General features: G+C 35.4%; 2 protein-coding genes and 1 long non-coding RNA gene across 3 annotated transcripts; 1 reads left to right on the top strand and 2 right to left on the bottom strand.

Annotated features, from left to right (window-relative positions):
- Positions 1 to 381: 381 nt before the first annotated feature.
- On the bottom strand, positions 382 to 1,347 carry LOC130740852 (uncharacterized). Its single transcript, XR_009020272.1, has 3 exons — positions 1,066 to 1,347; positions 912 to 955; positions 382 to 502 (listed from the first exon to the last, which is right to left on the bottom strand). It is a non-coding gene; the product is annotated as an uncharacterized LOC130740852 (long non-coding RNA).
- Positions 1,348 to 3,556: 2,209 nt separating this feature from the next.
- On the top strand, positions 3,557 to 4,632 carry LOC130740851 (ethylene-responsive transcription factor ERF011). The gene has a single exon (XM_057593562.1). It carries the CDS (start codon positions 3,786 to 3,788, stop codon positions 4,296 to 4,298), a length of 513 nt encoding a protein of 170 aa, XP_057449545.1. The 5' UTR covers positions 3,557 to 3,785; the 3' UTR covers positions 4,299 to 4,632.
- A 1,346-nt stretch (positions 4,633 to 5,978) lies between these two features.
- Positions 5,979 to 12,193, bottom strand: LOC130740850 (CBS domain-containing protein CBSX1, chloroplastic-like). Its single transcript, XM_057593561.1, has 8 exons — positions 11,815 to 12,193; positions 10,681 to 10,768; positions 10,538 to 10,602; positions 9,842 to 9,890; positions 7,982 to 8,034; positions 7,101 to 7,216; positions 6,342 to 6,399; positions 5,979 to 6,254 (listed from the first exon to the last, which is right to left on the bottom strand). The coding sequence occupies exons 1-8, from the start codon at positions 11,977 to 11,979 to the stop codon at positions 6,180 to 6,182; spliced, it is 669 nt and encodes a 222-aa protein (XP_057449544.1). The 5' UTR covers positions 11,980 to 12,193; the 3' UTR covers positions 5,979 to 6,179.
- Positions 12,194 to 12,431: the final 238 nt, after the last annotated feature.

Below are 12,431 nucleotides of genomic sequence, written 5' to 3'. Positions count from 1 at the left end.
CAATGGTGCCATTTGGATTGGCTAGAACTATCATTGCCCATGAGAGAAGCTCCTTGCTATCATCTTGATGTTAAAGAAGTCAGCAACTATAGATATAACATATGCTTTTGCCTGCCTAAGCTGTGATTGCCTTCTTCTAACCGAGATGCGCTTCTTCTTATCCTCAGCAACTGCAATTTAACAAACTTACATGCTATTACAAATTTACAACACTAAACATTCAAACTATGAATAGATGGTTTGATCTGTGTGTCCATCAATGATGTTATAATGTTCAGTTAGTGAATTAGTATCAAAAAATTATTCAATAGCTAAATTGAGCTGCAAACTTATTTTGGGTAGAAAAATAGTGACTCACCAAGAACGTGCACAACTACAATGGTGTCATTTGGATTGGCTAGAACTCTTATTGCCCATGAGAGAAGCTCCTTGCTATCATCTTGATCTAAGGAGAGTCCTATTAGAATTTTAGCACAGGCCAAGGTTCAAGGTCCAGTCAACCCTAAGATCCATAACAACCAAAAGAAGTTTTCCAAAACAGGCTCAGTACAATGAAAACTATAGAAAATCAAGTGCAAAGAAAAAACGGAGACTTCAAAAACATGAAATTGAAAAAAGAAAACCTATACTTGTCAATAGGTGAAATCAGGAATAACAATGTCAGTCCGCTGTCGGAAGAGCCGCAGTTCAAAAAATCTATTTTAGATTATTCATCATATATTAGCTCTCTTCCTCTAACACTACTGTAAACCCTATTCCACACTTTCCAACTCTATTTTCTTAGTGAGACCTCATATTCATAATGCTGACATAAACAGCTTCTCAAACAAATCAAAAACATGAAACATAAAAAATCAAATTAGCACAATAAAAACAACATAGAGAGAAAGAAAAGAGTTAAAGCGCCAGACCTGGACGATGATGACGGAAATGACATGCTCTGGTTCAGATTAATCTGAAATAATAAAGATGGATAATCGAATATAAGTTAAAACGTTGAAAGATCAAGGATTCAGATGACAGAGAACAAAACATGCAATGGTAGTGGGTGAAAGCTGAAATTACCAAAACGAAAACCCTAAACCTGGAAAGGGAACCTTGGAAGGAAGACTGTCCAGACCAAATCCTGATGATCGAAAGAGCGGCAGAAACCCTAAACCCAAGATCATTCCACCAATTTCTGCAAGAAGCAAAGAACCCCTAAAAAAACAACAATCAGATACTCACAAAGCTCAGAAAGACGAAAGAAAAGAAAAGAACCAAAGCCCAGAAGATTGAAATCTGCCTTCAATCTCATCTGCTTCGCCTCGTTCGTGCTCTGCCTCGCCTCGTCCGTGCTCTGTTCCGGTTCTGCTCACACAAGATCGAAGGAAAACGGAAGAAAGATATGAAAGGGAGAACGTGCTAGCGATTTAAAAGCGCTGGTAGAATGAAAACGGGTGAAAAGGGAAACCAAAACATCAGCGAATTTTAGCATGAGATCAAGATTGCTGCAGGATTTACACGGCCAAGATTTGATCCATAAATAATAACTTATGGTGAATCAACGGCTGAGATCAAATCCAAGTGAAATAAAAGGGATTTTTACCAAAATATCCATGATCAAGCTTCCTTGCCTTTAAAATTATTTGTTGATTGACAGATTTACCCCTAGGTTGCTAAAACTCTTCCTTTATAGAGTTTATAGATAGATAACTTACAAAATTTATTATCTTTCTCTCTACTAACGTCACTTCTTTTTTTCCTTTCCTATAACAAACAAAGCTAAAGTGTTTAGAATTATACATATTAGTATATTTTAAATGAGAAAAAGCTTGATGCACCGACCGTCAACCAATCAGATTTCAAGGATATACCACGTCAATTAATGAAATTAAATAAAAAGAGAGATTTTCTCACATCCTTGAAATTTGATTGGTTGACGTTGTAAAAAAAAACTTTACACCGTCGGTGCATCAAAATTAAACTCATTTTAAATAGACGCATAACATATATTTTTATCTTAATGTAGAAATGATGTAAAATATTTGTGAGAAATTTTATATATGTATTATTGCCTTTTTCTTAAATTACCATTTTTTTTCTTCGAATAATAGCTCAAATAATAAGAATTATGAGATAAATGGGTTGGGTGAGAGAGGTACAAGATCAATTGATCAAATTTCTGGAGAACGCAATATATCTTTTTCTTTTTAATGTACTAAAAAAATAATATTTTCTATTGAGACAATATATTATGGTTGAGTTTTTGACGGTAAAACTATTTCTATCAAGTATGTAATGCATAAAGACATATTTAAATTCGAGATATCTATTAGATGTGTTGTACTCCCTCCGGTCCTATTTATAAGCAACAAAAAAAAAATTCACATAGTTTAAGAAATGTAGTTAAACTAGATAAAATGCATTAAATTTGTCTTAAATTAAAATGAACTTCCAAAATTACCCTTTGTTATTAGTGTTGGAAAGTGGAAAAGAGAGAGAATAATTAATGAGACACATTTTACAAGTTAGAATTAATAAGGGCATCATTGGAAAAAATTAATTAATATAGCTCAAACTTTCATTTGGTTCTTATAAAAAGGACCAAGATTTTTCTTCTCTTTCATGCTTATAAATAGGACCGGAGGGAGTACTTTAGATTGAGGCTTTTGCTTAAACTAAACAAAAACGCACATAAGTTAGTATCAAACGAACAATTATCCTAGAAGTTTAAATTGTTAGATAAGTGCAAGATTCACATAAATAATTTTATATTAATTAAGCAAGATTGAATTTAAGTTTTTTTTTTGTCATTTAGCCACCGGTCTCAACGGGAAAAAAAAAACCCACGTGACTAATTTGGCTCGGGATACGGTAGTGATGTCCCTGGCCACAACGGTATCATTTTTTACCTCAGAGGGGATCGAACCCGGGCCAAAAGTCTAGACGAATAAAACTCTGATTATCAAACAATCTATTATCTCAAAACTTAAACAGTTCGTTAAAGAAAACATAATTTTATTTTAATATAGTTGTTCTTGTACACGCTCGGTGGTATGTGATGATATAGATACATTAAATCGATACAACCATAGAGAAATTAAAAGGACGGCTTAGAATTAGGATTATAAATAAATAGTAGCACCAAACGGTGAAAGGGAAAGCCATTAATACTACTCCAAAACAAAATAGATTTTTTCTGTCAGTGGAAAATAAAAAAGGCAAGAGAGTGATTTTGTCGGTGAATTTAATAAATTCAATTAACAAACAAGAAGAAAAAACAGTAGTAGTGATTATCTTGTTTGTTTTGTTGCTTTGTATAATTCATTTGGTGATAAAAAAATAAAGAGATTAATAGTTAAATTAGTCTCTGATTTCATAAGTGAGTTCGATTCTATTTCTTTTGAGAAAAATTATGTTTAGTGCAGATTGAAAATAGCTCGTAGTTATAAAATGACCGTTTTTAAACATAATTTTTCTGAGGAAACATTAAAATCAAACTCGCTTACGAAATTCGGGACTAATATTAGTATGAGCCCAAGAATAAATATAAAAGGAAGATAGAGGAGGTGGGGTTTGAAAGAAAGAAACCAACGTGGAGGCTTACCCAGATGACAAACCTTAGTGGGTGAGTCCTCGCTCGCATGAATGAACCATTCATCTTCAATTCTTCAATCCAAAAATCCATTCCTTCTTTCCCATTTAACAACCCCTTTTTCTTAGATTTTTCATTTTTCTTCAACTTTCTTTCTCTCTCTTGATTCTGACCTCTGAAACAAACCAGGGAGAGAAGGAAGAAGAAGATGAAGGGTGAAGGAGGAGGAGGGAAGAGAGGTGGTGGTGGTGTGGAAGGTGGTGCTGAGAGAAGGTACAAAGGAATCAGGATGAGGAAGTGGGGGAAGTGGGTTGCTGAAATCAGAGAACCAAACAAGCGTTCCAGGATTTGGCTCGGTTCATACTCCACCCCTGTCGCCGCCGCCAGAGCCTACGACACCGCCGTTTTCTACCTCCGGGGACCCTCCGCGCGCCTCAACTTCCCGGAGCTTCTTGCCGGAGAACGCGCCGCCTTCGTTGGCGGCGACTGCGATATGTCGGCAGCTTTTATCAGGAAGAAAGCGACAGAGGTCGGTGCCAGAGTCGATGCTCTCCAGTCGGCAACTCTTCCCCTTCCCCACCACAACCACCACCCTCGTGCGGCGCCGGTGCCGGAGCTTCTCATAGGCGGTGGAGGCGGCGGGTCTGGAGATTTTGCGGAGCGGGTTGACCTGAATAAATTACCAGAACCCGAGAGTTCGGATGAATGGGATGTGAGCTGAGAAGAAAGTGAAATGATGCTGTCTTTTTTTTCTGGGTCGGTGGTGGTTGCTAACATGCGCCATGGAGGTTACATGACGGCTGAAGCAAATTGATCTTTGTTGATGAGGCCTTTGATGTTGGTGTTACTGTTATGGATTACTGTACTGTATCTCTTCCTTCTTTTCTTTTCTCTTTTTTTTTTTAGATTTTACAGGAGAAATTTTGGCGTTGTAAAATTGTTTAAATGTAAATTAACTAGTATCTATTAGTAGAATCTTTTTCTTCTTAGTTTTTGTTGTGGCTTTAGTTTAGTTATCTTCATGTTTCAACAAGAGGCAGATGATAAATTCCTTAGCTTCTGTTCCTTTGATTCTGATGGTGTTTTTTTTTATTTGTTGAAAAAGCTTCCATTTATGTCTTTTATGTGAAGAAAGTCGGTGGAAAATAGGAATTTTTGGGATGAAAGCTAAGATGGTATAGTCAGAAAGGAAAAGAATGTGGGAGTGAAGGGAAATGGATGGAGGAAGGAGACAGGAATGGCCTACGGTGGCCAGCAGTTGGGTGGAAAAGTGAGAGGGAACCATGCTAACCACTAAAGTAATAATAATAACTTCTAAAAAGTGATAAGATTGAGAGTTAGGTATTTTTCTAGTTCTGCACTGTTTCTTGATTATTTGTGTTGTGAATGGCAATTGGCAAAATGAAATGGGCCAGTGTGAAGGGAAGGGAAAATGCAATGGCCACTTCTCTTCTCTGTTTTTGATAATGATGGATAATGGGGTCGGTTAATCGGTTCTGTCGTCCAAGATTTTTTTTCTTTAATTTCTATTAGTAGTCAAATCCTACACACAATTGTATCGAAACAAAACATAAAATACAAATGAAAAAAAGAAAAGAAAACGAGAGAAAGAGATGTGTGCATGTGAATGCAAAATTACAGCTCCTCCTCAATTGATTAACAAATACTATCTTTTGTTAAGGATTTCTGATTTGATGTTAGCTGTACCCCATAGTTGTTTCGCTTGCATCTATAACCACTTTTCATTTGTGGCAAAGGGCTAGTCCATCTTTAGCGGAGTATTAGAGATCTTTTATCATTAGTTTATATGATTTTTAGCTGTAGATTACATAGTGCTTGACGTAAGTGTGGCTTTAATTGATCTATGTTAAGCTAATCTCCCACATTAAAGATACGATACGAATCCAAAAGGTGATTTTATCAGAGAGAGAGAAGGAAAATTACTGCTAAGACATGTTAGAATAAGAGAACAAGGGAAGAAGACAAGAACCTCAAGCTCGTTTATTTAGGAGTTTGTTTCTTTCTAAATTGGAAGCGCACCAATTAACATGGAGAGAGTAAATGAATGGTTAACTTGGGCGGTTTGTGTTACCAAACGAAGAACTTTAACAGGGGTGAAGAATTGGGAACCGACATTGACAACAACAAGAGGTCTCAATCTGTTATTGTCAACCGTTCTGTTGAGCACGTAGTCATGGATTTTATTAGTGATGGGTCATCGGTTCAGCTCAACCACTAACCGATTTAAAATGAGTAGTACTACAAGTCTAGTTCAGAAGTAGATTAGATTAGATTGATGCCGGTTGAAATTTGTGTTTGAAATTAAATCATCCTTAGTCTTTGACATGTAATTAATGATGCGAATTGACAACATCATTATCACTGAGGCGGTCCTAATAAATTGTAGTAATGAAAATATTATGAATGACAATATCCAATGACAAACATTCGTGTGGTGCTAAAACAACATGAGATATAATACATATTACATACATGCCTAAGCCAAAATTTTAATTCTAATTCAAGCAATATTCTGCCACTTAATTCAAATCACTATCAAGAAAACCAGCAATTTATTTAATGAATGGTCTTCTAAATCCTATCATGCTTTGTTTTGGATAGCTCGTTTAATTTGAAGAGCGGCTCCTACAACATTTCCTCTGGTGATAATCCCAACCTTCAGATAATATATAATCAGACTTTAGAAATACAAAAATAATACTAGTAGTAATAAAAAACAAAACAGAATAGAGGAGTCTCTTACCAGTCTACCTTCAGAATCTACAACTGGAAGGCGTCTAAACTTTGTTTCTAGCAACAACCTGAAGATAGGCATTTAAATAAGGTTATCTTCTTGAGTGGCAGATTAGAATACACTGGGAAATAAAAGTTGACAAGATAAAGGCATCAAGTTTTTTTTTTTTTTTAATTTAGTTATAAAAATATTATTTCTTATTTTTTAAGATTTGTTGAGGAAATAATAAAAATAGCGTTTATAAGGTGATAGTTTTGTAACTACTAGTATTATATATTCACAGTAACATTTTCTTTCATCTCATTTCCATCAAGTTTGTTTTTAGTTGGATGTCAAATAAACGGAACCTTACACCTTCGTTTACGTTTAATGCATAGGAATGCTGAATTTGACATTTTGAATTTCCAATGTGAGAAAACAGAACCCTAACTAAAAAACAAACACATATCTGTCTCCTTCATCTGTCTAGTCTCTTTTATTTCTATCTCCTTCAAGGTGGAGGGTGGATTTAGAGTGTCAATCTACTATCAAGTACTTTCATTTTGTAATCAACTATTATATATTTACAACAATTTTCTCTTCCATTCCATTAGTACTCACTTTCTTTTTCATCGTATTAACACATATTTCCTCTTCGTATCTCTTTTTTCTTAGATCACTTATCATATATCTCACTTATCTCTCTTCTATTTCTATATGTCTCAATAACCATGAAAGAACAACCATTTTTTTCAGAAACAAAGAGACTAAGGAGAAAGATGAAGGAACCTGGCAGCATCCTCAAGATTGGTGTTCTCCCGAACGACCATAGGGGCAGTAGTCATTAATTCACCGATTACCTTCCCGTTTGTCTTACTCAACAGATTCTGCACCTCATTGAAAGTCTGCAAGAAACCACAATTTTCAGCTTTAGTAAACTTGACAACTTTTTAATCAACTTGTTATTTGAAATGCTACAGGTAGTTTTTTATATCTAGATCACATAGCAGAAGTATCCTTTATTAGAGGCATTCGTATTGTACTCAAATATATAGGACCACTATGAGTAGCAAACTTTGTATGTTTGCCTTACAATAACGTTAAACGGAAGGTAAGCTATTCCTGATTTCACATTCTCTTCCTGGCAATTATAATTCCCAGGTGGCTAAACATACTTTGGGCTGTTATCCAAACACAGCCTCATTCCTCAAGCATTCAACATAGGTTGTTTGGAAAAGGGGTTTTGGGAGGAAAGGAGGAAATGATGATATTTACGAATCTGACAACATTGTTTTAGGATAAAAGCAATAAAATGATAAAATAGTATAAACAAAATATTCTAATCCTTTAATTGTTATCATAAACAAAAAAATCTGCAAAATAATCATATTGCGTGTTATAAGAAAAATCAAGCGTAAGTTGTGATGTATGGATTTTGATTTTCCCATTCGAGCCAGCCTAGCTCTTTAAGGCCGGACTTCAAGCCAGCCTAGCCCTTTAAGGCCTGACTACCAAACCACCAGCACATTAAAACTCAACTTGTTTTATAATCTTAAGTATTAGCAAGTTGAAGTTTTGTTTCCTTAAATGGATTTGCATTGAAGTCTAGAAAATACTAGAATATGATAGTAAAGAGGAATTAACTATTAGTGATGGAAGTTTTAACATACTTTCCAAGAACTGTCAACTTCTGGAAACATGCTACTCTCCTTCCTCCCATTACCTGAAACCATCATTGCAAAAATTCTTTCAGCTTAGGGTCCCTGCTTGAGAATAGAAACACATAAACATGCCCAAAAAAATTGCATATTATCTTCACTACAAAATGCAAATGCTGTCAGGTTTTCAGTAAGTTAATTGGTGGTGAATCTAAAAATACTTTTCGTATTTATTAACAATATGGTACACGAATAAATCACAATGACTATACAGAATCCCTAAAGAGTACGGATTGAGAAATTGAAAAAATATAAACTATGCCTAATCAACTATTTATGGTAAATGAACCAAGAGTATAAAAGGAAAGGATCGCCATAACAATCATAATCAATCCCTGCCCCAAGCTTGAGCAAAGACTCAGCCAATATGTCTCAATCGATCCATAGAGATACATAAGAAGTCTTGATGATGCCTAAGAGGATCTTTTCTCTAATAAAGTGACAATCAATTTCCATATGTCTGGCCCTTTCACGAAAGATTGGATGTGATGAGAGATACATAGGTGATTGGTTATCACAAGCAGGTTCAGATAGATCTATCTCACAAAAATTCAACTCTTGGAGCAAATGTTTAAGACATAAAAGCTAAAAAGTAGTATTAGTAAAACTTTGCTTCTGTGTCAGACCATGCAACAAAAGTTCGTTTCATGCTCTTCAACAAAATAAGTTTCCTCCAATAAGCACAAAATAACTAGAAGTGGACCTCCAATCGCAAGCATCACCTGCCAGTCTACATCTGCATATCGAATTATAGTACTATGACCTTTATCCATGTAAATAAGCCCCTTCCTAGGTGATCCTTTGATGTACCTTAAAATCTGAAAAACTACATTCCAATGACTCACACGATCAGCTGAGAAATTGACTCACAACTACACTCCAATCGCTAGCATCACCTGCCAGTCTACATCTGCATATCGAATTGGTTTATTCCAGAAGGAATAACGGAACTTCCATGTAGGGCAGTTAACTGTAAGCTGGTGTCTAATGTAGGGTACTTATTTGTAAGTTATTGTGTATTGTTGGGCAGTATTGTAGTAGGAGAATAAAACAAATGTTGTGTAGAGCATTAATTGGCAGAAAAGGAAGTCATCATCTCTATCTAAATATATGTAGTCGTTTAGGGAAGTAAAAGGGACATGTGAGAAGTGTATTTGACTCTTTAGAGCAGAAAAATACTCTCTGTAGGAGCGTTGGCACTGGGCTCTATTAAAACAGTGTTGTAATAGAATCTCTTTCTCAATTCAGAATTAGTGCTTTAAAAGCATCAAACAATTAAAAATGTCCTTTCATAACAGGCAAAGGGATTTAATCTTCTGTGAGCCATTATTCACTATAATCAATTTAATCTCATTGTAAATGGTTTGCACTTGTTCAAATAAAAAGGAAAGTCAGTCAATCACCTAAGTTCTAAAGTTTCATCAAGCTAGTCGCGTTAAATCATTAACATAAACAATCTCGACTTTCTGAATATCATAACATGTCCTGTAAAGGCAGAACTGCACCATTAATCTGAACTTAATAGACATCCATAATCGAGTTAAAAGTTGATAGTCAGCCCTCTACCACTCATCCTTCTCAGGTTAGCACTGTCAGATCAAGGATTGAAACCACCTAAACTATGGCTAATCAACTATCGATGTTAAGCGTATCAACAGTATAACAGGAAAGGATACAATCATAATAAACAAAGATGAAAATCAAGCCTCTAATAATGGAGAAGATATCATTAATCATATATATATATATATATATATATATATATATATATATATATATATATATATATATGTGCATGATAAATCAGTTTACCTGATATAGAGTCCAGTGCTAACAAGTCGTAATCTGAAACAACACCAACCTACAGAGGATAAAGAACCTTCAAAAATTATTTCTATGTCAAATTGTCCTACAATAATATGCTGAATTAATCGCGTGCAAATTTGGAAGTATAAACAAAGAATAGAAGGAATTAAAACCACAACAACAACACTAACAATGACTTTTCCCATTATGTGGGGTCAGCTACATGAACTAATTGATGCCATAATGCTCTATCAAGTAGTATTAAGTTCACAGATAAACCATTTACCACAAATCTCTCTCAATGGTTTGACCTATAATTTTCCTTGGCCTCCCTCTACTCCTAACTATCAGGCTATCTTCTAACTAATCAATTATCCTAACAATGCTTCTCCAGGTCTTCTCCACACCACATACAAGTGAACCAATGCAAGCGACTAAACCATAAGAAATTATTTTATACATTCAGAAGTTGAAAGTATCAGATTTAATTTTAGAAGGATACATTGTCTCTAAACAATATCTGCTGAAAGATTTCTAGTATTTCTTTTACGGGAGTATTGTGGCTAATTTCTTTTGTCAATTATCTAATAACGAATTGTAAGATGGAAAACTACAAGAGTTTTATTAATGAATACACTAGAGATACAAATAAAACATATCAACAAATAAATGTAAAAACGAAAATGGATAAGAATAACTCACTAGGTTCCACTTATCATCAATCACGGGAAAACCAGTTACCCTATGTTCAACAAGCATTTCCAGAGCTGTTGCAAAATAAGATGTTAGAATCACAGAAACCTAATATAAAATGAGATGAGACATGAACTTAGCAATAAATATACCTTCATCCACAGTTGTTGTGGGCTTTACCACATGTAAATCCTCTCTCTTTGTCATAAAGTCACCAACAGTGTACACTCCATTTTTTGGCTGCACATAATGTGGTCAACCGGTCACTAAATTTAATACACTTCTCGCAAATTTAGACTTTAGAAGTAGTGAACTACTGACATCAGTCCCGCAAAAAAAATCAAGCTGATCTATATTTGTTAGTAACACTAGTTCTCTGACTTCGTGCTACTCTTCGTGATAAAGCATGAAAATTGGCCTAGCAAGTACAAACTTCCCAGCAAAGGAGGTTCCGTGCCTCTTGACAGCCAAGAACAGCATTCAAAGATTGAGATTCTTCGGACCAAGTAAGGTTAACAAATCAATCCCAACACAATAACAATATTAATAACAAACAAGTCTTCTCCCACTAGGTGGATCAGCTAGATGGATCATAAAACGCTGTCAAAATAAATCACCATCAACCTTAAATATTATTCTTAAGGATCATAGTGTGCTTGGAAACTCATCAGGAAGAAGTGATTCTGACAGAAGATACTAGGAGTGAGTGAATTTTTTTATAATATAAGTGATTCTGGCGAAATTAGAAGTGCATTGAAACACGCCGTTCATCCCTGGGAGCGGAGGAAACGGATTCCCTGCAGTCAGGGGTTCCCTAAATTCACGCAGTCAACAAGTCTAAGTCATTCAATCTTTGATCGATCGAGTCATATTGACTCATAAGTCATATCTCATGAATGCACAAATGCAAGGTCCACTCTTGCAATTGGGTCGTCGCGATTATGGGTTGGATGTCTAATTGTCCAGGCGGTAATAATAGCCCCTAGCTGCAGGGGAGCGGAAGGAGTTGCCGCGTGTGCAACCTCTCAAACATAAACACACTCTCTACCTCGATAAGCAGCAATTTAACTAAATTTTCTCCATAATTAAAAGGTCTACGAGACCAAAATCCCAATGTGTGAAGAAAAAAGACTGAATCCATCAAATAACATAAATAATTCAATATAACACAATTATTATATTTCTAAGTCTAACGAAGCTATCAACTATAACAAAGCTCGCATATGAACTTGATACATAGAAAGCCACAAGCATGAACAGAATAAGGAGAGACATGTATATATTACCGGAACAGAATTGTTGGCAGCGAGAAGCGGCGAGCCACGGAGGGTTGGAATAGGAAGGGAGCGGTGGAAGCAGCGGAAGGAAGCGGCAGCGCGTGGATTCCATGTTGGGCGGTGAGTGGCGGAGAGTAGAGGGAAACGGTCGAGATGGAGAACAACCGAGTCCATGATTGGAAATTGGGCGGTAAATTCGGAACACTAGAGGCTTAGATTCAAAACCAAAACCGCAAAAGAAGGAAACAGTTGAATTGAATTCAGTGTTGTTGGGTTTGGAGTGTTGGAGTGAACAAGAGTTTGAGAATTCAGACTCTAATCCGAAGATATTGTTGTTGCCATGTGCCGGTTCACGACAATATTCTCATTTCTTTCTCTTTCTCTTTCTCTTTCTCTTTCTCTTTCTCTTTTTAAGTGTAAAAGATAATAATAATAATAATAATAATAATAATAATAATAATAATAATGAATCAAAGTGCAAGTCAATTTTCTTTCCTTTTCCACCCTATTACATTTACATAACACCACATTTAAAGTAATTAATTAAACAAAATAAATATCTCTAAATATCGACCGTACGATTTTCAAGTGCCACAAAAACAAGATAATTTACACCAACCATGTTT

This window comes from Lotus japonicus, chromosome 2, assembly GCF_012489685.1.
Source record: "Lotus japonicus ecotype B-129 chromosome 2, LjGifu_v1.2".
Taxonomy (NCBI): Eukaryota; Viridiplantae; Streptophyta; class Magnoliopsida; order Fabales; family Fabaceae; genus Lotus; species Lotus japonicus.
Note: the sequence above shows the minus strand (reverse complement) of the source record. Positions and strands in the feature narration are given on the sequence as shown.